Source organism: Sus scrofa, chromosome 1 (assembly GCF_054392235.1).
Source record: "Sus scrofa isolate SSC_HxYL_T2T_F1_AM1 chromosome 1, Sscrofa_HxYL_maternal_Yorkshire_Landrace_v2.0, whole genome shotgun sequence".
NCBI classification, from domain to species: Eukaryota; Metazoa; Chordata; class Mammalia; order Artiodactyla; family Suidae; genus Sus; species Sus scrofa.
The window spans coordinates 82,288,620-82,314,028 of record NC_139383.1 but is presented as its reverse complement, the minus strand read 5'-3'; the positions used below and the strand labels follow the sequence as shown (position 1 = coordinate 82,314,028).

Sequence of the window (25,409 nt, the reverse complement as noted above, 5' to 3'; positions counted from 1 at the left end):
AAAAAGTGAATTTTCTGAACTTTGCTTTTTTTTTCTCTTCATTAAACTCAAGTGTTCCAGCTGCTGAAACAGCATGACAACAAAAATTGATTTCCCCATTCACTTCTTCACTTTCTTCTAGAGCCCAGACATACCTGCTCTCCTACCATAACTATGCTCAGAGAAGAATGAACATCCAGGTACCACACCTGTAGCAGACAACAAGTTAACTAGACCCTCATTCTGTTTCTGATAACAGCTGATGATGAGAAAGTTAGCTGTCAATGAGAAACATTAAGTTGTAGGCACCAACCTCCTTTAAGTTTAATTAAACTTAAACTTACACTGTCAAGTTGGGGCCAGTCTTGAGTCCTCAGGCTTTTTTGCTTGTAGGAAACTAATTAATATTTCTTGACTGTATTGTTCCCTGATGCTGTGCTCTGTGGGACATAGAATAAAAAGCCCTTTGCCAAATCACATTTGATTTGTCAAGTTTGGTTGACTTTGTTATCTACTCTTACAAGTGCTAAACAGATGACTCCCTTCCTGAACACGGATAGGCTTCGCTAATTACTCAAATATTATTTTCAGAGCCCATTCTTTCCTTCCAACACAGGGGGTATGGCATTGGAACACGGCTGATAGAAGACTTTTTGGCTCGATCGCGTGTGAGAAGATGCCATAGCTATTCAGAAATTGCCGACATAATTGCCCAGGTAACTGCATTTTTAGCTCTGGCACTATGTTTTGGAAATCTTTAATTCGTCCTGAGTTGGTTGGTTTTCTGCTCTGACTGAACAGGTTTCATCTGTATTAGTTTTTAGGTGCTAAGAGAGAGAATGCTGATCGAAAAGCATTTTATTTCAGCACAGAGATAAAAGCTATTGTGAACCAAGATAAACACTTCCAGGCTTTTAAACATCTATTGATTTTTCTGACCACATGGGGTATGGAGTGTATGTCCAACACTGGGGGAAAAAAAATGTTTGTGAAGGTAAACAGAAGGGGAATGTAATAAGGCAAGATTATAACATGGATGCCTCAAACCAACGTCATGGTATAATCATTTTCATGGAGGGAGGTAATCTTTGGCTCTCTCAGAGAACATTGTTATAGCCATCTCATTTGTGGAGCAATGTTTTCCCCAGAGAAAAATTAAGCTTCCTGTGTTCCAAGAACTTCCATAGTTTTTATATATGAGAAACAACGTGGAATCATCCAGCACTAATTCAGATTCCTTAGACATAAGATGCATTGGGAAATGCATCCTTAGCCAGAATTCTTTTAATCTGAAGGCATGTAGTTATTAACCTAGTTCATTTGTGGGAAACCTCGAAAGCAGGCATGGATGTGAGATGTTTATGACATCCTCCAGGCTCTCACACTGACCAGTTAAGTCAATCTCATTCTTCTTTTCACTCCTGATCCTTATTATTATACATTGACATACTGACTCTTCACATACTGAGTGGCAGTAATAGTTCTACATAGTGATTTGTGATTCTAAATGCAATTTATCATATTTTTGCTCTTTCACCCTTACAGTATATCTGTGAAGTAGACAGAGTGGGAGTTACTGTCCCCATTTTTCAGATAAGGAAACTGAGTCCCGAAAAGAATATAATAAACATTGACTACAGTAAATGTGAAAAAATTATATAATCAAAAACACAATCCAAATGAAAATTATCTCACTCTTTATTATTACTTTTGTTATTTTATGGCTAGTAAATCATATTTTATGGCGAGTTGACATAAAAATTCAGATCTTCCAGCCCTAGTGTAGTGAATTTACTACCACTAAACAGGTTTAAAAAATTTCTCTTTCCCTATTTGCAGAATATAACTAGAATCCTGAAGCAGTAGATTGGAAAATAAAATAATTTTTCACTAAGCCATTTCTGTGGACAATACTACAAGAATACTAGCTGTGGGAGTTCCTGCTGTGGCACAGCAGAAACGAATCCAACTACTATCCATGAGGATGAGGGTTCGATCCTTGGCCTCAATCAGTGGGTCAGGGATCTGGCGTTTTGGTGAGCTGTGGTGTAGCTAACAGATGTGGCTCGAATCCTGCATTGCTGTGCCTGTGGCATAAGCCAGCAGCTGCAGCTCCAATTCAACCTCTAGCCTGGGAATCTACATATGCCACAGGTGCAGCCCTAAAAAGCAAAAAAACAAAAACAGAAACAAAAAAAAACGAAAGCAAAACAAAAAACCTAGCTGTTAGTGGAAAGCAAATATTTGAAATACATAATGTAGATGTTTGTGATCCATTGCTATAAAAAAGTGCCATTTGAATTTGGTGAGGATTGCATTGCATGATTGTATTATTTGGTAGACATTTTAACCATAGGAAGTCTTCCAGTCCATGAATATGAGAAGAGTGAGTTTTGTGCCTTATTTAATTTTTTCATCAGTATTTTATAATTTACAGTACAGAAGTCTTTTGCCTCATTAGGTTTATTCCTAGGGATTTCATCTTTTTTTTTTTTTGGTGCTATTGTAAAAGGAATTTTTCTTTTATTTATTTGTTTATTTATGTATTTATTTATTTATTTGGTTGGTTTTGCCATGCCCATAGCATGCACGAGTTCCTGGGCCAGGGGATTAATCTTGCACCAGAGCAGCAACCCAAACTACAGCAGTGACAATGCCAGATTTTTAACCTGCTGCCCCACTGGAGAACTCTTCTTTTTTATTTTTGAGGGGTGATAGTTCATTGTTAGTGAATAGAAACAATACTGATTTTTGTATGCCGATTTTGTATTCTGCAAATTTACTGAAATTATTTATTAGCTCTAATGGTTATTTTGTGTAGTTTTTAGTGGTTTTCATATAAAAGATCATATCATCTCCAAAAAGAGATAATTTTATTTCTTCCTTTCCAATTTGGATGTATTTCTTTCTTTTCCTCGCCTAAATGCTCTTACTGGGATTTCCTGTACATTGTTGAATAGGAGTAGTAAGAGCAGGCATCATGTTACTGATCTTAGAGGAAAAGCTTTCAGTTTTTCACCACTGAGTATGGCAATGGGGAAAGAATAATTTCGTCAACAAATGGTGCTAGGAAAACATGCAAAAGAATGACCTTGACCTCTTATCTCACACAATACACAAAAACCAACTCAAAGTGGATTAAAAAACATAAGACCTGAAACTGTAAATCTCCTGGAATGAACTAGAGGAAAAAGTTTCGTGACATTGGTCTTGATAATGAATTCATGGATATGACATCAGCAGCACAGGCAACAAAAACAAAATCAGCAAGTGAGATTCCGGCAAACTAAAAAGGTTCTGCACAATGAACAATCAATAGAGTGAAAAAGGCGACCTGCAGAATAGTAGAAAATACGTGCAAATCATTTATCTGAGAGGGGACTGATTTCCAAAATGCATAAGGAATTCCTATAACGCTAGTTAAACTAATAATCTAATTAAGAAGGAGACTAAGAATATTTCTCCGAAGAAAACGTACAAATGGCCAACTGGGATATGAAAAAATGCTCACAGTCACTAATCATCAGGGAAATACAAATCAAAACCACAGTAAGATATCAGCTCAGGAGTTCCCATTGTGGCTCAGCAGGTTAAGAACCTGACTAGTATCCATGAAGATACAGGTTTGATCACTGGCCTCGAAGAGTGAGTTAAAGGATCTGGCATTGTGGGGAGCTGTGGTGTAGGTTGCAGATGCGATGAATCAGTGTTACTGTGGCTGTGGCATAGGCTGGCAGCTGCAGCTCCGATTTGACCCCTAGCCCATACGCCACAAGTACAACCATTAAAAAGAAAAAGATATCAGCTCACGCTTGTCAAAATGACCCCCCCCCTTTTTTTTTACCTGTTGCTAAGGATGTGGAGAAATTGGAACCCTTGCACACTGTTGATGGGAATACAAAATGTTGCTTCCACTATGGTAAACAGTAAGGAAGTTTCTCAAAACATTAAGAATATAATTACCATATGACCTACTAATTCCTCTTCTGGATATTTATTCAAAAGAACTGAAATTAGGATCTTGAAAAGATATTAGCACTCCTGTATTCAACTGCAACACTATTCAAGATGTGGAAACAACCTAAAAATTGATCAACGGAGGAATGGATCAAGAAATTGTAGTCAATACATAAATAGCATATTATCTAGTCTTTTAAAAAGAAAGAAATTCCCAGAGTTCCCTTCATGGCTCAGTAGTTACCAAACCTGACTAGTATGCATGAGGACACAGGTTTGACTCCTGGCCTTGCTCAGTGGGTTAAGGATCCAGCATTGCCATGAGCTGTGGTGTAGGTTGCAGACGTGGCTTGGATCTGGCCTTGCTGCGGCTGTGGTGTAGGCCGACAGCTATGACCCCTAGCATGGGAACCTCCATATGCCACAAGTGTGGCCCTAAAAGGTAAAAAGAAAAAAAATTCTGTAATACAGTTACAGAATGATGAATACAGCATAATTTCCTTTATATGAGGTACCCAAAGTAGTTCAATTTATAGATTCAAAGAGTAGAATGATGGTTGCCAGTGGTTGGGGGAGGGGAGCATCCATGCTTTGATCTCCAGAGTTACTAATCAACAGGTATAAAATTTCAGTTAAGCAAGATGAATGAGTTCTAGAAGTCTATTGTACAACACTGTACAAGCTAACTATAATGTATTGTACACTTAAAAATTTGTTAAAAGGGTAGGTTTCATGCTAAGTGTTCCCACCACAATTTAAAAAAAAAAAAAAAAAAGCTTAAGAGTTCCCATTATGGTTCAGCGGAAATGAACCCAACGAGTATCCATGAGGATTCAGGTTCAATCCCTTGTCTTGCTCAGTGGGTCATGAATATGGCATTGCTGTCAGCTGTGGTGTGGGTTGCAGATGCAGCTCAGATCTCACGTTGCTGTGGCTGTGGCTTAGGCTGGCAACTGTAGCTCTGATTTGATCCCTAGCCTGGGAATTTCATATTTAAAAAAAAAAAATAAGCTTAAAAGAAACAGATCTGTTTAATATAAAACTAAGAACATATACAACACCCACTTTCCAAATATCTCCTCTCTAAATTTTTCATGTCTTTTTGACCTTTCTGATGTCATATAAATTCTTCTCTCTTGTCCTGTCCTCAGTGAACCAGAAAAAGATCCACTTCCACGCCTATACAAGATTCCTGCTTATTCATGAAGAGAATATTCTGTCACCCTCACCCTTTTCCTGTGCAGGGCGCTGTCCCCTGGCTTTACTTTCCTTCAAAGGCCTGATTTCCTCTCTCTTAATCATTTTCACTTCTCCAGGAACATTGAGAATATCCTTTAAGTATGGGAATGGCAACATCCAATTCAAGAGCATTTTAAACACAGAGAAAGGGTGAGACTTAGTTATACACTCACTCACTGATGCTTTGCTTATAATTATTAGCTTCCATTAAAAGGTCTGGCCTTCAATAGCATTATCTCATTAATCCCTGTAAACTCTCAGAGGAGTAGGCAAGTATAAAAAGTTCCAGAGCTGGTGTTAGAGGAAAGTGGGGCAAGGTCAGAGGAAGTCTGCATAGTCCCATGCTGCCAATGGAGCATAGCAGAATAAGGAACAGAACCTAATGGTGTGGCTTTTGCTTGGCTGCTCTCTCAGACCATGCACTTTGACACAACATCATTGTCACCCTTCCCGAGTACCTACTGTATACCTACATACGGTTCCCATAGCAGTCATGATTGCTCTCCTGGTTCCAGAGAAGGAAAGAGAGACAGAGGATTCATTTGAAGGCAATTGTCGAGATGAAGAAATCTATGCCTGTATTAGTGAAGTGGTTCTTTTACGAGCTGACTGGTGAAAGACTGCTGGTAGGAACAGATCTGTTGACTTCAGGTCTTACTCTAAACTCCTCTGCCTCTGGGAGGAGACAAGTATGTGACTTCGGGTATTAATGACATGCCCCTCTCTCGTTTGCCTTTTCCACAGGGCAAATGGTCACTCTGTCACTAGTCTTCTGGCAAGTTCCTTTGACCTGCTTTAACCTTAAGTTGCACCATCTAGTGGTTAGAAAAGAAATCTCATGACAAAGGCTATGGATCCAAAAAGTCTTTAGTCAGTCTTACGTTTATATAAAAAAGAGATAGGATGATTCTGAAGTTAACGTCCTGCAATGTTAAACTGTATGCGTTTTAAAATGTGATTTTATATGCAAGTTTACTTTTTGTGGTTATTGCCTCAGAAGTACAACTATAAATTTTATTTTGTCTTTTTTGTTTTGTTTCATTTTGTCTTTCAAGGCCGCAAGTGCGGCATATGGAAGTTCCCAGGCCAGGGGTCAAATTGGAGCTGCAGCTGCTGTCCTACACAACAGCCATAGCAACAGCAGATCCAAGTGACATCTGTGACCTAAACCTCAGCTCCCGGCAACACTGGATCCTGAACCTACTGAGTGGGGCCAGGGATCAAACTCTCATCCTCATGGATACTAGTCAGGTTTGTTTCCACTGAGCCACAGTGGGAACACCCCAACTATAAGTTTTTTTTTTTTTTTTTTTTTTTTGGTCTTTTTGCTATTTCTTGGGCCGCTCCCATGGCATATGGAGGTTCCCAGGCTAGGGGTCGAATCGGAGCTGTAGCCACCGGCCTACGCCAGAGCCACAGCAACGCGGGATCTGAGCCACAGCAACTCGGGATCTGAGCAACCTACACCACAGCTCACGGCAACACCGGATGGTTAACCCACTGAGCAAGGGCAGGGACCGAGCCCGAACCTCATGGTTCCTAGTCGGATTCGCTAACCACTGCACCACGACAGGAACTCCCCCAACTATAAGTTTTAAATAAGACAAAATTTATAAAAATTGTCAGCAGCATTATAGCATATGATATGCAGCAACAGGTGAGATTTAAAAACATGAGTAATACAGTCCTTTTCAGAAAAGTGCAAAGTAATTACCACCTATTATCTATTTTTACACTACAAGAGGCTTGGGAAGTAAAAAAAGGCATCTCTCATTAGCCCCATTTTACTGATGATGTAACTGAGACTTAGGTGGCGTCACCAAAACACATAGTAAGAAAAGCCAGCTTAGAAGTGATTTCTCCTGACCTTATTCCAGTGCTTTTTCCAAAAATAATTGCTTCTTTAAAATATAACTTTGAATAGGCAGTTCCTCTTGTGGCGCAGTGGAAATGAATCCGACTAGGAACCATAAGGTTGCGGGTTTGATCCCTGGCCTTGCTCAGTGGGTTAAGGATCTGGTGTTGCCATGAGCTGTGGTGTAGGTCCCAGACAAGGCTCTAATCTGGCATTGCTGTGGCTATGGCATAGGCTGGTGGCTACAGCTCTGATTCGACCCCTAGCCTGGGAACCTCAATATGCTGCAGGTGCGGCCCTCAAAAAAAGACAAAAAGACAAAATAAAATATACCTTCAACTAGAACTCTCTCTCTCTCTCTCTCTCTCTCTCTCTCTCTCTCTATATATATATATATATATATATATATATATATACACACACACAACTGAGTCACTCTGCTGTGCTCTAGAAACTAACACAACATTAAATCAACTATACTTCAATAAAAAATAAAATATACCTTTGAAGGTTTTTTTCCTATTATGACCATCATTCTGAGAAAAATGAAAATGTGGAATTTGTGATAGAGTTACCATAACTGATTTTAGTTGTAGTAATGAAATATTAGTTTAACCTAACAGGCATAATTCCTTATGTTTATTATAAGAGCAAGTAGAAAATAAAATTGTACTTCTCTCTGGTTTAAGGTCTAAAAAAGCAGCTCCTTAGTTACACAAAAATATATTTCATGGTTTCCAAATGAATTAATGATAAAAGTTTTGTTATTAGGAGAAGCTAATTGGAGATGAACTTGATCATTTACATTAAGACAATCATAAAGGAGAGGCTTGACAAGAAATATTCTAATGTTGCTTTTAAAAGTAATTTAGAAGTTCCCACTGTGGCTCAGTGGAAATGAACCTGACTGGTATCCATGAAGATGCGGGTGGGAGTTCCCATCGTGGTGCATCAGAAACGAATCAGACTAGGAACCATGAGGTTTCGGGTTCAATCCCTGGCCTGGCTCAGTGGGTTAAGGATCCAGTGTTCCCATGAACTGTGGCGTAGGTTGCAGACGAGGCTCGGATCTGGCATTGCTGTGGTTGTGTTGTAGGCCGGCAGCTGTACCTCCAATTAGACCATGCCTGGGAATCTCCAAATGCCGCAGGTGTGGCCGTAAAAAGAAAAAGAAAAAAAAAAAAAAAAGCCTGAGGATGAGGGTTCCATCCCTGGCCTTGCTCAGTAGGTTAAAGATCCATGTTGCAATGAGCTGTGGTGTAGGTCGCAGATGGGCCTCGAATCCAGCGTTGCTGTGGCCTGTGGCTGTGGCAATGGTATAGGCTGGGGGCTGCAGCTCCGATTCAACCCCTAGCCTGGGAACTTCCATATGCTGCACATAAGAAGCTTGGATTCTCTTTGGGTTCAGAGCAGTGGTCTAACCAGTCCAATGTAGTGTAGATTAAAATGTAAGAGTCCACATCCTGCTCAGCCACATTCCCACGATGTGACCTTAAGCAAGTCATTTATCTTATCTGAACGCTATATCTATTAGAGGAGCCATATCTGTTAGAGGAGCCATCTTCCAGGTACTGCTTCCCTAGCTAACCTCTGGACATGAAACTATAATCATAAGTAGGTGAGTGTGTTGATTGTAGCTTCCAAAGACTCCTTCAGAGCATCCATGCCTTCTAGTTACTGATAATGGTTGCAAATACTTGACCTGACACAAACTCGGTTCATCAAAGCTGGGAAAATTTTTTACTGTCAGGTCAATGTCATGATGGTTGCTCTGAGGGACATAGTAGGAAACCATAATTTTTCAGTACAAACATTACATCATTGGTGCTGTCCCAATAAGATGAATTTTTTAAATAGAGAAAAATATGATAATAACATATATTACAAATAGAAAAAGACTTGTAAAACTTGAAATTCTCATCCTTATGTTAAAAAACTGAAACTCAATATATTGTGCTTATCGGAAATTCTGGAAAGCAAAGATGAGATTTTTTTCCTTTGAATAATATAAATTGAAAACTTGGAAAGGTAAGAGAACTCGTGACCAACCTTACTGAGAATATCTTTATTATGAAAATAGAGCAACGGAAGTCTGCATTTTAATTTAATGTTTTAATCAGTCTGTGACACTCAATTTTACTGTGCCTGTTAATCTTCCAAGAATTTGATGCTGGTCAGCTTTTGTATATATTTCGATTCTCCATCCAACTAGGGCAAAAATGTTTTACAAAGAATGAAAAGAATGTGAAGTTCTCTCGAGTTACGGTAATACATGTAAAATGTGACTTGATACTTTCTTGTATTATCCAGTGAAGTTACAGTTCATTTCTGGGGAGTTTCATTTCCCCATCACATCTGTAAGTTTTTCAAAGAGAGGGATAATTTCTGGCATTCTTGGGGTTTGGCCCAACACATTATAGATATTTATTAAATATTGTTGAAGTGAAAATTTTTTTGGGGGGGCTCTTTTTAGGGCCACATTTGCAGCATATGGATGTCCCCAGGCTAGGGGTCAAATTGGTGCTACAGCCACCAGCCTACACCACCGCCATAGCAAAGCAGGATCCAAGATGCATCTGTGACCTACACCACAGCTAACTGTGACTCGGGATCCTTAACCCACTGAGTGAGGCAAGGGGTAGAATCCACATCCTCACGGTTGCTAATCGGGTTCGTTAACCGCAGAGCCATGATGGGAACTCCTGTCCAAGTGAATTTTGAAAATATCTGAAGATTTTTTACCTATCTAAACCCTGTTGCTCCTCCTCTTCTGTCCAGAAGGGGGCAGTGGTTCACATTCATCTCGAAATTAAAGCCTTTTATCCCTTCCCCTCTGACCCTAATCTGCAATATTTCAAGCAATATTTACTACAGTGAAATTCCTCCAATGCTCCAAAAGTGTATGGCTACTCCCAATAACAAATCAGCAATAACAAGATTTGAGTTACAATAGGATCCTGGACAGGAAAATAACCGTCATTAAATAATACACAGTGAACTCATTTTGATAATTTTATTGAAACCTTTTTTTTCTCCATGATATATATGAGAATGGAAAGTTCCAGGAGAAGAGGAAGATTAATTCTTGCTACACTGATGTCAATTGTGATTACAAACAGCAAGCATTTAAATAGGTAATCAGGAGTTCCCGTCGCGGCGCAGCGGTTAACGAATCCGACTAGGAACCATGGGGTTGCGGGTTTGATCCCTGCCCTTGCTCAGTGGGTTAATGATCCGGCATTGCTGTGAGCTGTGGTGTAGGTTGCAGACGCGGCTCGGATCCCGCGTTGCTGTGGCTCTGGCGTAGGGCGGTGGCTACAGCTCCAATTCGACCCCTAGCCTGGGAACCTCCATATGCCACAGAAGTGGCCCAAAAAAATAGCAAAAAGACAAAAAAAAAAAAAAATAGGTAATCAAATCATTAGATATTACATTTCACTTGACTTAATGGATACATAGCTCTTCCAGTTTATTATGAGGGCGAATAGAAAATACAATTATTGTACCTTTCTTTAAGATCTACAAAAACTTCTTAGTTACACAAAAATATGCCTCATTATTTCCAGATGCACTTACAGTAGGTTTTATTGTGAGGAGAAGCTAGAGACAAAATTGATCATTTAAATAAGTCATTCCCATTTATCGTGGAAAATATTTGAAATATATCCAAAACTCATCATGGAGCCAAACTGCATGAGGTAGACTCCTTTATGCTGCCAATATGTGGGTTATATCAGGTCATAGGGGCTTATTGTAAGATTATTCTGGGACACAATAGCTAAGCCTCGTGAAAGAGCAGAAATTCAGTCTATCTTGTCATCTTAATAGCAGGCATTTGTGGTTTCTTACTTAAACCTCCTGCCACTTTAGTGACTCAGCTACTCTGATTACAATGCTCTTGCAGGCTATCTGCACACCTGGCTCTATTCTTCCTTATCTTCTCTCCACCTCAGGAATCTGCCACCTCACAGATTTTGCTACCTCATGGCTTCTGTTTAATGTCTTTTCTCCAGGCATTTTTGTCTTCTGCCCAGTCACCCAGATTGTGACTCTCTCTGTGTGCCTCAGGTTTAAAGTCCCCCAAAGAGAGCCTCTGGCCTCGGCAGGCAGTCACTAGCCCTCTATCAGGTAGAGTTTTCATGCTAAGCCACTTCCAGGCCCATAGCCAAACTGTGGACTGACCATCCTTGTGCATTATCTGAGGCCAAAGCAACAGGGTAACATATCTTAGGGAATTCCTCAGGAAAGGCATCTGGGTATGAAAAACACCCTGAGATTTCCCCCAAATGAGGGAAAGTAATTGGCAAAGATCTTGTTCTTCCTGTCTAAGAAATTAGTAGCAGTAATTTATGAGTCTTATTTACCCATGAACACTCCGCGCAGTTCCTTCACCTCACTGATGCCGGTATTTGTTTTTCTCTGTTTCAGAGGCTAGAATTCCTGTAGAGAATAGTGTAGTGTGCTCCATTTAGCATGCTAAATATAAGGAACTGAAGTAGAGAATTGTCATTGTTCTGTATTTCACAGATAATAAGTAAGCAAATCTTTCCCCCCCAAAAAATGTTTCCCCTAGGAAGCAGTCCAAGTGAAACCACATTGTTAGTTTAACGTATTTTAGACGATTAGCAAGAGAGGGGCAGACATTTCTCAAAACAGTAAACTCAGAAGGATGCTTTGGTGGAAGAGAGATAACCACATTTTCCAAAGAAAAATTCAACACTAGATGGTGTTAGGTTTTTCTTTTGAATTTCTTACAAAGGAACCAATCATAAAAGTTCTGGTCCTCTAATCCTATGGGGCTTTTGCTTTTGTTTTTCTCAATCTCTTGCAGTCTTTTCTCTTGGCATTCTGTGGTTTTTTCCAGAGAATGTTACCAGAGATGACCTGACTTTTTTTAGGTGAATAGGAAAACTGCCAGGTGAAACTAATTTGAACCAGGCCATTCAAGTCAGAGACATCAGTATATTTTAGAGTATTTCTCTCTTAAAAACAGTTTTGTTCCTTATGCTTCTGTATTTTACTTTCCTCTTTTCTTTTTTTCTGATTACATTTGGCTTCCTTCATTTTCTAAACAAGGTACTTTTTTAAAGAAACACTTTGCCCCAAAGTCACCGTATTTCACAATTCTGCGTGAAAGCCTAAATGGAGTGTGCCCAAGTACGGTACATGACACTCAGATTGCGTCGATATAAGCCTGTGCTCAAAATGGGGAGGCTTTTGTCTGCCCTTTGAGCGTTTTTCTTTTACTAGGATGAACATTTAAATCTCAGCTTTAAAGTTGCCTCACCTCACACACCACCAAACCCGCCCCCCACCCCCATCCCTCCAGGCTCACAGACGCACATCCCTTTCTTTTACACACTCCTTACTTAAAGGGATAGACGAAGAGATGCAGCCTGAATGGCATAAAATAGAGAGAGCATTTTTATTGCAGGCAACGCCTGCCCTTTATTAAATTTCTCACTGAGAGGGAGGGCTGGTTAGCACTGCGATGATCCCCTCAGAAGGTAACTGCTTGCTGCTTTCACCGCTCCAGGACTGGGAGCACAGCACTGCGCCGCCTAGTGATGGGCATCACCTGATGCTAATATGCCCTGGCTCCGCCTTCCTCCTTCAGCTCTCCTACCAATGGAGGCCACCCTCTCCACTCAGCTCCAATCTGTCCACCTCAGACAACTCAGTGACAACCTGCCAGGGATCTTGACGCTGCAGGGTGGGAAAGGAGGGGATCCAGGATGAGTACCACGAATGTCCCCTCCATCAGACAGCTAACTGATGCTGGTGCTTACAACAGAGGCGGGTAGTTACAAAGACACCCCCCCCATTCTAAAATATTTAGGTATCTTGCCAATGTTTTTATACTAGAATAAGTTATAAAGAGATGTTTGAGGATTTAGCTATTCTGGTAGAGGCCTCCCACCCTCAAGCAGAGGACTTAAATGGGAAATGGACGTCCTGGAATGGGGAAGCCAGGCATTCCTTCCCTGTGACTTCCGCAAGGAACTGAAGGGGTGAGGAGAAGTCAAACCCCGAGCTTCGTCTTTGATCAGAAGAGTCTGGGCAGACCTGGAGGGTCGTTTTCACAACAGATGGTGCGGCAGCTGGAGACCAGGTCCTAGGGCTTCTGAGTGCAGAGCAGGCAGGGGCGGGGCCAGGGCTAAAGCGCCGGGAGCCTCAGCCTCGGAAGCTAATCAGATTACAGATGAATAGGCTTAGATAGAATTTTTTTTTTTTTTTTGTCTTTTTGTCTTTTTAGGGCCGCCCCGTGCACACGGAAGTTGCCAGGGGTCAAATCAGAGCTACAGTTGCCAGCCTACACCACAGCTACAGCCACGTAGGATCCGAACCGCATTTGCAAACTACAACGCATCTCAGGGCAAGGCTTAACCACTGAGCGAGGCCGGAAATCAAACCCGCATCCTCATAAATACTAATCATGTTCATTACTGCTGAGACAGGTTGGGAACTCCCAAGAACATTTAACTTTGCTGTTAATTACTACTTTTCAAATGCTAACTCACAATTCAGTGGTAGGGGCCAACCGAATTTCTTTACTTATTCCACGTTTCCCAACAAACGATGTTAAAATCAGTGGGAGCCCTAGATAAACACGGATGGAATTCCACAGACGTCACAGCACACATCACACAGCATTCCAGAGAAGGCTGGCCTCACAGTTAGCTGAATGTCAGGCCATTTTCCTCTTTAGTAACATTTTTGAGCAGGGAAGATGGGAGTGGAAAAAATTAAAAAGAAAGAAAATCCCTTTGTAGTCATGAAAGTCTCAGTATTTTTTAAATAAGGATCAACAGCAAAAGGAACACATAAAATCTTTTGAAAATACTTACCATTTGGTCCAGAAATATGGCAACTGAATTATTAGAAATAAGAAACTGGTTGAAACAAACAGATCCATTTAGGCTTAATTCCCCCCTCTGAGCAGGCAAGAACTGCCTTATATAAACACCCACACACTGGATCTGTTCCCCTTTGTACCCCTGGGAGGGGTGAAAGAAGAAAAGCACGTAGGATGTTTTCTTTTGTGGAAAAGCTTGTGTGCATAACCACAAGGCCTGTGGATTCTGCAGACTGATGAGGTCTAACCCAAAAGACTGCATCCATTACCTGTGACAGATTTCCATTATGAAGGCAAGGCACCTGCAGGAAAATGACCCGTAAACTTTTATAACAACTGCGTTATTGTAACATTCCTTTTTTTTAGTCAGAGAGAAGTATCTCTCAAGGCTCAATGCTCAGTAAATTCTGCAAGTTATCTCTTCTTACTTAGGAATGTCCATCTTCCACTCCCAGTTCATGATCGAGCCTTATGGGAAAACCGGCTTTCTCTAGGCATCTTGTCTCCATGGCACTGTTACCAAAGATATTCTGGGGGCAGTGTTCAGTCTTCCAGATACCTCCACACATAGAAGTCTAGGCTGTCCTAACTTTCCATTGGAGATTTTTGGTTTTATGTCTATTGCATAACTTACTTGGATGAAACTTGTGGAAGACGGACTTAGGAAACAAACCTAAGTGTGTGGATTGAAAATAGCAACAGCATTTCAATAATGGAACTGTTTACAATGAAATTCCTTACCAGGAGATGAAAACCGTAGAGAAAATACTATAGGAAACAAATCCCCAAAGGCTAAAGCATGTTCTATCCGAGCCTAAAGATTCAGAGACATGTCAGGAAAGGCAGCCACACTCTGTGTCATCCATGTTTGTTCATGTCAGAAGTAAGAGTATGTCCAGACTTTCCCTGACCTTTCAGTGATGCTCCAGGGTGATGGTTATGAATCCTGACTGCTCAATGAATCACCTGGTGTTTCCCCTCAAAATCTTGATGCCCAGACCCTAATTTTGACCAATGAAATCATAGTCTCTGGGAAGTAAGACCAGCATCAGAACTTTTTAAATACTCTGCAAGTGATCTCAGTGGGCATCCACTCTTCTTAGAGCAAGGGTTTCAAATTGTGTTCTTTGGTGCTCTAGGGTGATCCTTGCTATGGAGGCCAAGTGGTTTGGGAGGACTGCTGCTCCTCCAGGGCTTCAGTCCAGATTCTTCCAGAGGACAACTCATTCTATTTCCTTTAAGTGTTTCAAATCAAATAAAAGGTCATTGGGAAAAAAGTGGAACACACTAGAGAGATCTAATCAAGGAAAGTGTTGATTGAAACAAAGCCCATCAGTGATTGGGAAAACTAGCTTCTCTCTCGGGAGAAGCTAAGGAGAGAAGCCGTGTCTTCCAGGACCTTTACGCCAAAGAAAATGGAAATTGATGAAACACTAGTTCATAACTGCATATATGTAACTATAGATTTCTTTCTTTCTTTTTTCTTTTCTTTTCACAGCTGCACTTGTGTCATATGGAAGTTCCCCAGCCAGGGGTGGAATCAGAGCTGCAGCTGCAGGCCTGCATTACAGCTTACGGCAACACTGGGTCTTCAACCTGCTGAGTGAGGCCAGGGATCGAACCCACATCTTCGAGACTATGTCACTATGTCAGGTTCTTAACTTGCCACAATGGGAATTCCTAACTGCTTTACTTCATATGTTTTAGTTCATAAACAGTGGTCAGTGAAACCCACTCACAGTTAGCCAACTGTTTAAGGAAGCACGCCTTTTAAAAACACTGATACTATCCCACATGTTTCCCCCCATGGCATAAATACACACAAAATCCCTGGGAGAAATCATCTCGATTTGTTGATACCATCAGCAATCATTATTATTACAGAAGCACATCCCTTCTGCTAAAATCTAATAATAAAATGGTTACAGTGCAGCTAGTCATCATTTGATAGGTTATATACTCTGCCAGAGGATGCATATATTTTGAGATATTTTCTAAAGCAAATTATTCAACATCACCTGAGTTGCTATTTTTCTTACTTATCTTATTCCTTGAAATGTCCTAGAGAATGTGATTGGGTAAATTAATTCATTTTCCCCAATTTAATCTCAGTTTTCATTACAGTTCAAAACTTGAAAAGTTTTTTTTCCCAATGCCTTTAAAAGGCATTGGTGTGGCTATTTAGGGTCAGGAAATTTGAAACTATAAAAAGAGAGCTATTTGTACAGACAGGAAGACATGGCCCTAAAAGATACAAAAATTAAGGTCTGAAGACTGTTCTAAGTCTTTAATGAAATATCCATTGCTGAAAATTCCTTCTTTATCAGTTGTCATTTTTAACAAAAGAAATAAACTAGGAAACCTTATTAATATAATGAACTAGAAGCATAGTTTGAGCATAACTCAAAACTATTTCAAATATCTAGAAACCCAATGTGAAAAAAAAAACTATGCAGAAAGGGAAAGAGGCCAGGGGCTCAGACAAAGGCCAGGAAACTTGAAGGCAGACATCAACTCCCAGAAGGACACTAGGAAGCCAACTGACCGGGAACTCATCTGCTACTGGCCTTAACATTTAAGATGACAGAATTGAAAATATGCTGATGTACTAATTCAATACTAATATTACAAGGGAGGAAACTTGCTTTAAAAAATTAAATGAATACTTGAGGTTATACCAACCTGGAGCAGCATTTCTGTAGTAGAAGTTAAGAGCCAGACTAACTCAGGTCCAAATTTAAGCTCCATCTCATATCTAAGACAATTCTTAGTATTCAGTGCTATTCATAAAAATGGAAACAATATATCTCTTTCCCAGTATGCTTGTGAAATTTTAAATATAAATCCTATGTAGAGGTTCCCACTGTGATGCCATGCGATCAGTGGCATCCTGGGAGCCCTGGGATGCAGGTTTAATCCCCAGCCCAGCACCATGGATTAAGGATACAGTGTGGCCACAGCTGTGGCGTAGATCACAACTGCAGCTCAGATCTGATCCCTGGCTGGGAACTTCATATGCTGCAGGGCGGCCAAAAAAAGGAAAAAAAAAAAAAAAAGAAAAAGAAAAAAAGCCTATGTAAAATACCCAGCATATAATAGTTTGTTAATAAATTTTAATGCCTTTCCTCTTTAATGGAATAGCAAAATTTAGAATATGATCTCTCTTATAGCTAGGCGAGTATTCTTTCTGCATAACTCAATTTTAACATACAAGTGAACTTTGAAAATATTATTTGAAGCAGCCTAAGTTTTTTGCAAACTCAAATATGAAATCTTATACTTGTAATAAGAATCTTCTAACCTCCAAAAGAGATGAAACTAACCTAATGCTCTTGACCAAAACCCTGCTCAAACAGGTCTAAATACAAAGCCACAGGCACTTACCTCCTTCTGAGGTTAGCCTCCATGCTCAAGTCCAGCCTCAATAGCTCAGCTTACCCTTTAATCTCTCCTAAAATCTCATTATGTTCCAGTATATACTTTGGGCTTCATTAAGGTTTAGTCAGAAGCCACTGCTGTGAATGATAGAAGTGGAGCCATATCCCTCCTCAGGGAAGTCTAGGCTCCTTTGGGAACTTTGAGCAATGATGGGATTGGTTGAATACATGATAACAATCAGGGCAGCAACCCCACAAAGGATAAAAATTTTTATCCTTGCAGCTGCCACATAAAGAGTACATGTATGGATCCACTGCTCCTTGCTATTTACCTCATAGGTGAGGGGCTGCAAATGTCAAAAAGTCAAATATTGACTCTATTCTGCTTGTGTGAGTGGGCAGATGGGAAGGAATGGCTGAAAAAGAATCAAGACCACAAGATAACTTAGCTTTTTAAAATTATTATTAAATTAATGAAATTCCAATACAAACAGAACAGTAGCTTAGTTCTAAATCTAAAACTATAAGGTTTCTTGGAAATCGTATAGAGTGACGAGGAGAAAAACGGAAGATTCACAAACTCCATTCTCTTGAAACAAGAGAAAAACGTCTCTCCGTAATGAAAGAGTGTAGCTTGTAGCAGGGAAAATTGATTCAAAAGACCTATCTGAAAGCATGTTTAGTAATGTTATTGGACTTTGAAGATGAAGAAAGAATTTTGTGAGAATAAAGGTAAAAATATCATCTTAATAATAAAGATGGCATCAGATGTTTCCCTAGCAACATTCAGTGGCAAAAGGCAGTGAAGTAACACTTAAAGATATTCAAGTAGAGAAAGCATGAACCAGCTAAACTGTCCTTAAAGTATAGAATAGGCTCATAATTTGAAAATGTAAGAATTCAGGCATAGTATTCCTGAGTACCTTTTCTGAGAATAATACTAGAGGATAAACTCCAGGCAAGCAGGAGCTGATTGACAAAACTTCAGCAAAAGAACTGAGGTGGCCACATAATTTATTTCATTACACAACTACTACAAAAACTTTCAAATTTACGCAACTATGAATAGAGCATGTAATAAGTCCCATGTACCTACTATCCAACCTCAATAAATATCATTATTTTGCTATTGTTTCAGCATTTAGCTTTCCCACTTTTTATGCTGAAATATTTTAAAGAAAACTCTAGACATTATGGTAATTCACAAATATTTCAATATACATCTCTAGCCGGTAAGGACATTTTAAAAAAGTGTAAACCAACATGCTATTATCATATACATCAAAATGAACAATCCCCTGAAATCATCTCATACCCATTTAATAGCAATTTGTATTTCCCTAAATATCTCAAAGATATCCTGTGTCAGTTGGTTATTTGAAGCGGCATACAAATAAGGCCTTGTGTTGCTTTTGGTTACTATGTTTTGTATTTCTTTTTTAATCTTTTTTTTTTTTTTAATGCCATTGGTCTGTGGAAAACTGGGTCATATGCCAAATGGCACGTCCTATGTTCTAGATTTATTTGATTGCTTCCCCATGGTGCTAATTAACTTACTTTCTTTTGCCTATATCCCCTGTAAACTAGCTGTAAGATCTTAATATTTGATTTGATTCAGGATTAATTTTTTAGGAAACAATATTTCACGAGTTGTACTATGTACTTACTCTTGCATTGCATAGTGTTAGGAGGCACATAATATGGGGTTGTCCTATTATTAGGGATGCTAAGACAGATGAGTGGCTTCAAGTTGCAAGATCCTCACCGTCTTACCTTCTCCTAGTGGTTTAGAATTCATTATTTATTATCTAGGTCCATTATGTCATTAGGGATTGCAAAATAGTTAATTTCTTTTCTTTTCTTTTTTTTTTTTTTTTTGGTCTTTTTAGGGCCGCATCTGCAGCATATGGAGATTCCCAGGCTAGGGGTCTAATTGGAGCTGTAGCCACCGGCCTACACCGGAGCCACAGCAACTCCGGATCTGAGCCATGTCTGCGACCTACACCAGAGCTCATAGCAATGCCAGATCCTTAACCCACTGAGCGAGGCCAGGGATCAAACCCGAAACCTCATGGTTCCTAGTCAGATTCATTTCCACTGCGCCACAATGGGAATCCCACAAAATAGTTATTTTCTAATTTTAAAAATCTCTACAAAGAATAACATAACTTAAAAAATCGGAAGATAGAGATAAAATTGTTATGATAAAATAATAGCTTTTTCGTGTACTCGAATAACCATTACTTGGAAAATATCATGGAAAAAAGAAACCATTTATACTAGCAGCAAAGAAGAATAACTACAAATGCACAACACTTGCAAAACATATAAGGAAAATTTTTAAATATCCCTAAGGAATTCCCTGGTAGCACAGTAAGTTAAGGATCCAGCGATTTTACTGCAGCAACTTGGGCGAGTTCTATCCCTGGCCTGGGAACTTCCACATCCCATGGGTGTGGCCAAAAAATATCCCTAAAAGATGAAAGGTAGTCTTGAGTAAATAGAAAATATATGGGAAGTCATTCCATGTTCTCAGACAGGTTGATAACAGCTTAAATTCTAATTCAGCAGATCTGGGTAGGCCCCACGATTCTTATTTTCTTCTAGCCAGTCTTCCCCAGCATGACCTACTTTGTGCTTTAGAGCAATTGTTCTCAAAACATGATCCCTAGACCAGCAATAGCATCACCTGAGAACTTGTTACAAAGGCAAATTATCTTGCATCACCTCAGACCTACACAATCAGACAGGGACTCAGCAAGCTATATTTTAACAAGCCCTCCAGATGATTTTGACATGTGTTAAAGCTTGAGAACCACCACTCCAGCACTTCTAAAATTTAAGTTGCATAGGAATCAGCTAAGATCTAGTTAAACTTCAGGCTTAGTTCAACAGGTCCAGGATGGGGTTTGAGTCTGCATTTCTAACAAGCTCCCCCGTGATACTGATGCTGATGGTCTGAAGAAAACACTTTGAGGAGTAAGACTAGAAGACTCCTCTCTTTCTAGCTTACTCAAGGCTAACTTATCCTGGACCCTCCACTCTCATTTTTTTCTACGTGTTAATGATAAATAATATGCTACTCCTCTCAGCAATATGTTTATTCTAAACTGAATCAACCCATAGCAATATGTTCCTCTCAAACCAAATTTAACCAAAAATCATTAAAAATGAATTTCAGGCATTGATGTAACTAGTCTGAAGAGGTACCTATTCAGCATCTATCAGATCATTCCATAGACAATAGAGTGCTTAACTGGAATCAAGAGGGAAAAAATTATTAAGGAAAAATTTATGCATAGGGAGAATATTTGTACAAATCTATGTATAAATTCAATTTGTCCCTAATTTCTCTCTCAATAAATTCTGGTTTTTATGTATTAGTGGTTCAGGCTGTCTTAATTCATAGTGTTCCCAAATGTGATGGCTTAGAACAACACACTTTTATTTAAGTTCATGATTTTCTGGATCAGGGATTTGGACAGGACATAGAGGGAATCCTTTTGCAATGTCTGCAGCCTCAGACAGAGTGGTTCATAAGTCTGGACTAATGGAAATGTCTTCATCTGGACGGTAGATCTAGGGTCTTTTTTCTGGCCATTGGTTGGGTTCCATGGTCATTCTTCATGTCATGTCTATTGAGGCTGTAATGTCCAAAATAACTTCTTCACTCACATGCCTGGCACCTAACCTAGAATGACTGGAACAGTTGGGGATGGCCACATACCAGTAGTCTCTCTCACACACACACTCTCTCTTCCTCTCCTCACCCGCTTCTTGACTAGTTTGGCTTTCTTCAGAGCCCGGGCCTTCTAGGATAATTGGAGTTCCTCATGGTGGCTGGATTTTGCCAGGCTGAGCATTGCCAGAGACCAAGGCATATTCTTCAATTGCTCTGCAATCTGACTTCACTTCTCCTACATTCTATTGGTTTGTTAAGGCCAAATTCAAGGAGAAGGGGAAAAGACTACATCTCTCAAGTGGAGCCATTGAGCTATATTTAATATACCATGGTTAGATTTTATTGCAGTAAAACTCAGATGCACCAAAGATGCATTGGAGATGGTTTGGCTAGAATCAAAGTAAGTGTAAAAAAAAATGCTAGGTATAAAGCATTATTGGAAAGTTTATACTGGCTCGTAGAGCCCATACTTAGCTTCTCTTCAGTGCTAACTCTGTCTTCAGTGTCATCACCTTGGTAACTTGAAACTGTACCATAGAAATTGGCAAACCCTTCAAATCGGGTTTTGTTTTTTTTTCTTCCGAGAGCCAGTTGTTAAATATTTATCACATGCCATGTTTAAAACCCAAATTATATTTCAAATACTGCAACCTCACAGCCCCTACTTCCCACTCTTCCTGCCACCACACACACACACACACACACACACACACACACACACACACACACCCTGATTCTGTACTTTCAAGTTCCCAAGGATGTGTTCCAGGTATTACACCTATTAGGTCCTTTCCCCAATTTGGGATAATGTTCCATGGTAATAAAGACTTTATCCCCAGGATTCTCCAACTAGGAGGCAAGGACTCTCCATGGCATAAGATGTGAGCCACAGCATAAAACATGATGCCTCTTCCTTAAATATCGATTCCACTCAGAGATTTAGAGGGAATTAATATACATATATATTTAAACTACTATATAATAGAATACAAAATTTTCATTCTGTAAGGACCCACAAAAGTGTTTTTAGTTTCTTGTAAAGTCACAAGGAAATAAATGAACTTTAAGACTGAAAAAAAATTTAACTTAACCTATGCTCTTATATCAATACAGTCATAAATATTTATGCATGTATATGTGTGCATGTGATTGTGTGTATGTGCACATGTGTATTTTTTAATGTAGAAGTGGGTCCCTGAAGGCAAAAGTGCTAAGAGCCCACAAAAGTCACAATATAGCCTTGATTGCAGGGGTTTACTTTCAGTGCATAGAGGAAACAGGTGAAAAGCCCTAAATTTTAGGCATCATATCTTTCAATGTCTCACTTTTGAGAACCTGTGTCTTCAGATTCCAAGAAATTAATTTCAAGTTGTAGAATGTCATACATCCTTGAAAGGCAGTAGGATAGATTTACAGGGCGAGGATTTCCACTGACCACACCACAGATCCTGCTATATAGCAGTCTGTTAAGAATACCAGTTACACACAAGTCACCACTGCTCCCCCAAATGTCATGACCATGTTTACATAGCATGGCAAACCTTCTTGCATGAGTCTCACTGTCAATCATTAAAATCTTAGAACATGAAGTCACAGAGTCCAACCCCCAACCAAGGCAAGAGCATCTTTGTCACCATCCTTGCCAGACACTCAGCATCAGTTTGAGAACTTGACACTGTCTGCAGTTGGGAGCTATAAAGCTGCTTCCCTTTGTGACATTGTCTTATAAAGAAACACTCCAGCAGTTCCCATTGTGGCTCAGTGGGTTTAGAACCTGACATAGTGTCCGTGAGGATGGGGATTTGATCCCGGGTCTCGCTCAGTGGGTTAAGGATCCGGTGTTGCCGAGAGTTGCAGTGTAGGTAGAAGATGCCGCTCTGATCCGGGGTGGCTGTGGCTGTGGCCAGCAGCTAAAGGTCTGATTTGACCCTGGCCTGGAAACTTCCATATGCTGCAGGTGTGGCCCTAAAAAGAAGAGAGAGAGAGAGAGAGGAAAGAAAGAAAGAAAGAAAGAAAGAAAGAAAGAAAGAAAGAAAGAAAGAAAGAAAGAAAGAAAGAAAGAAAGAAAGAAAGAAAAAAAGAAAGAAAGAAAGAAAGAAAGATAAAGGGAGAGAGAGAGAGAGAAGGAGGGAGGGAGAGAGGGAGGAAGGAAGGAAGAAAGAAAGGGAGAGAGAGAGAAAGGAAGGAAGGAAGATAAGGAAGGAAGGAAGGAAGAAAGAAAGGGGGAGGGGAGGGGAGGAAGGAAGGGAGACTCCCTATGAGAAAAGGCAGAGATGCTCAGGTAGCTGTTGACTCAGCAGAAAGATGTGTGGACATGGTGAGTCGGTGATGGTGGGTGACTACACATTGTGGGCCGTATCTGCCAGCCCCAGTGTGGTCTCCTCCTCCTGGGGGCTAAGTTCCAGACCATCCTCCACCACTCTGTGGAGGGTGCTATAGTGTTGCCGGCCTTGGTGGAAAGAATGCAGCTCTGAAGCAGCCTCCCAGGCAGCAAAGGTGGGCAGGGGGAAGACATCCGGCCTCTTGTTTTCAAAGAAGCATTTCAGGTTTCTCTCACTCAACTTTTTGGCATAGTCCAGAAGTGTATTTTCCAGCTGCTCCTTCTCCTTTTGTGCATATGTCTTCCAAAAACTCCGCTGCAGGTGGCTAACTTTTGATCGGCAGCGAGCATAACATGTGGTGAGTAGGGAGAAGAAAGCTGCTGAACAGATCAGGAACCATCCTAGAATCTTCGAAAGAAAGAAACATTGAGGACCGGAAGCAAAGCCACCTTTCACGGAGCAGGAATGCTGTTATTGGGAAGGGTATGGCTAAATTAATCCCAGCTACTGCTAGGCCTCAGTTGAAATCCTTCATCTTAACTATTGATAGTTTGTTTGTTTTTTAAATATGTTTTTCTTGGGAGTGCCTGTTGTGGCTCAGCGGTAATGAACCCGGCCATGACCCATGAGGATGCGGGCTCGATCCCTGGCCTCATTCAGTGGGTTAAGGATCCAGCATTCCCATGAACTGTGGTGTAGGTCGTAGGTTCAGCTCCGATCCCACAGTTGCTGTGACTGTGACCTAGGCTGGCAGCTGTAGCTGTAATTCGACCCCTAGCCTGGGAACTTCCATAGAGCTACAGATACAGCCCTAAAAAGCAAATATATATATATGTTATATAAAACATATATGTTTTCCTTTTTTAATGATATTTTGATTTACAATGTTGTGCCACTTTCTGCTGTGTAGTATAGTGACCCAGTCACACACATATATACATTCCTTTTCTTATATTATCTTCCACTATGTTCTATCAAGAGATTGGGTGGAATTCCCTGTGCTGTACAGTAGGACCTCATTGCCTATGCATTCTAAGTGTAAAAGTTTACATCTACTAATCCTAAACTCCCAGTCCATCCCACCCTTTCCTTCCCCCTTGGCAATGACAAGTCTGTTCTCCATGTCTGGGAGTCCGCTTCTATTTTGTACATAGGTTCATTTTGCCATATTTTAGATTCTCTGTATAAGTGATATCACATGGTATTTGTCTTTCTCTGTATGACTTACTCCACTTAGTATAAGAATCTCTAGTTGCATCCATGTTGCTGCAAGTGCCCTTATTTTGCTCTTTTTTATGGCTTTACCTAACCTCTATTCTCCACTCTAGCCACTTTGGGTATGCAAAGAAATACCCAGAAGGCAGGCAAGTAGAAAAGAGCAAAAATATAGATTATCCAATAACTGGAAAAACCAAGCCCTCAGATAGTACTAGCTGTTAGAAGAAAGAATTCTGTGTGTGAGTAAATGGGGTTATTTGAACAAATGTTGAGTGAGTGTTTTCAGGCATTGATACATGCATATCTATGGCAAGTGACTGATTTTTCCTGCATCACATTGTTTGCGAAGAACACCAGAACTTCCATGAGAGAAGTGTCCTTACTCACTATCCATGATGAAGTGAAACAACTGTTAACACAATAAAGAAAACGAAGCTATAAGAATTGGAAGCCTGGGAGTTCCCGTTGTGGCTCAGTGGGTTAAGAATCCCACATAGTCTCTGTGAGGATGCCGGTTTGATCTCCAGCCTCGCTCAGTGGGTTAAGGATCTGGCATTGCTGCAAGCTGTGGTATAGGTCATAGACAAGGCTCGGATCTGGTGTTGCTGTGGCTGTGGTATAGGCTGCAGCTCTAATTCAACCCCTAGCCCAGGAACTTCCTTCTACCACAGGTGAGGCCATAAAAAGGAAAAAATAAAAAATAAATAAATAAGAGTAAGATGGATGGATTTTTTTTTTAAATGATGGATTTTTTAAAAAATTGAATGCCTGCATAAAAGCCAAGAAAAAAATATAGGGTCATTCCAAACCTTCACAATTGGTTGGTTCTGAAAACTGGTAGTTGGAAAAAATAAATTCCTCTTTGGATACACACTGGTTCAGCTGGGGATTTTTTTCTGAATTTTAAAAACAGAAGTCTAAGCAG

General features: G+C 40.1%; 2 protein-coding genes across 3 annotated transcripts in view; one reads left to right on the top strand and one right to left on the bottom strand.

Annotated features, from left to right (window-relative positions):
* TRAPPC3L (trafficking protein particle complex subunit 3L) overlaps positions 1-25,409 on the top strand; it is a 44,903-nt gene that overhangs the window by 6,419 nt on the left and 13,075 nt on the right. Inside the window, exon 3 of the mRNA XM_021091590.2 lies at positions 596-695. Coding sequence (XP_020947249.1) covers positions 596-695 — 100 coding nt within the window. The remainder of the gene's footprint in view (positions 1-595; positions 696-25,409) is intronic.
* Positions 1-25,409, bottom strand: part of CALHM5 (calcium homeostasis modulator family member 5) — a 38,844-nt gene that overhangs the window by 10,146 nt on the left and 3,289 nt on the right. The window contains exon 2 of one of the 2 annotated variants that reach the window (XM_021091584.2): positions 18,261-23,674. The exons of the other annotated variant lie outside the window; for it this stretch is intronic. Within the exon in view, the coding sequence (XP_020947243.1) occupies positions 23,285-23,674 (390 nt within the window). The 3' untranslated portion in view covers positions 18,261-23,284. Of the gene's footprint in view, positions 1-18,260; positions 23,675-25,409 lie in introns of those variants that run through there. 2 annotated transcript variants of the gene reach the window in all.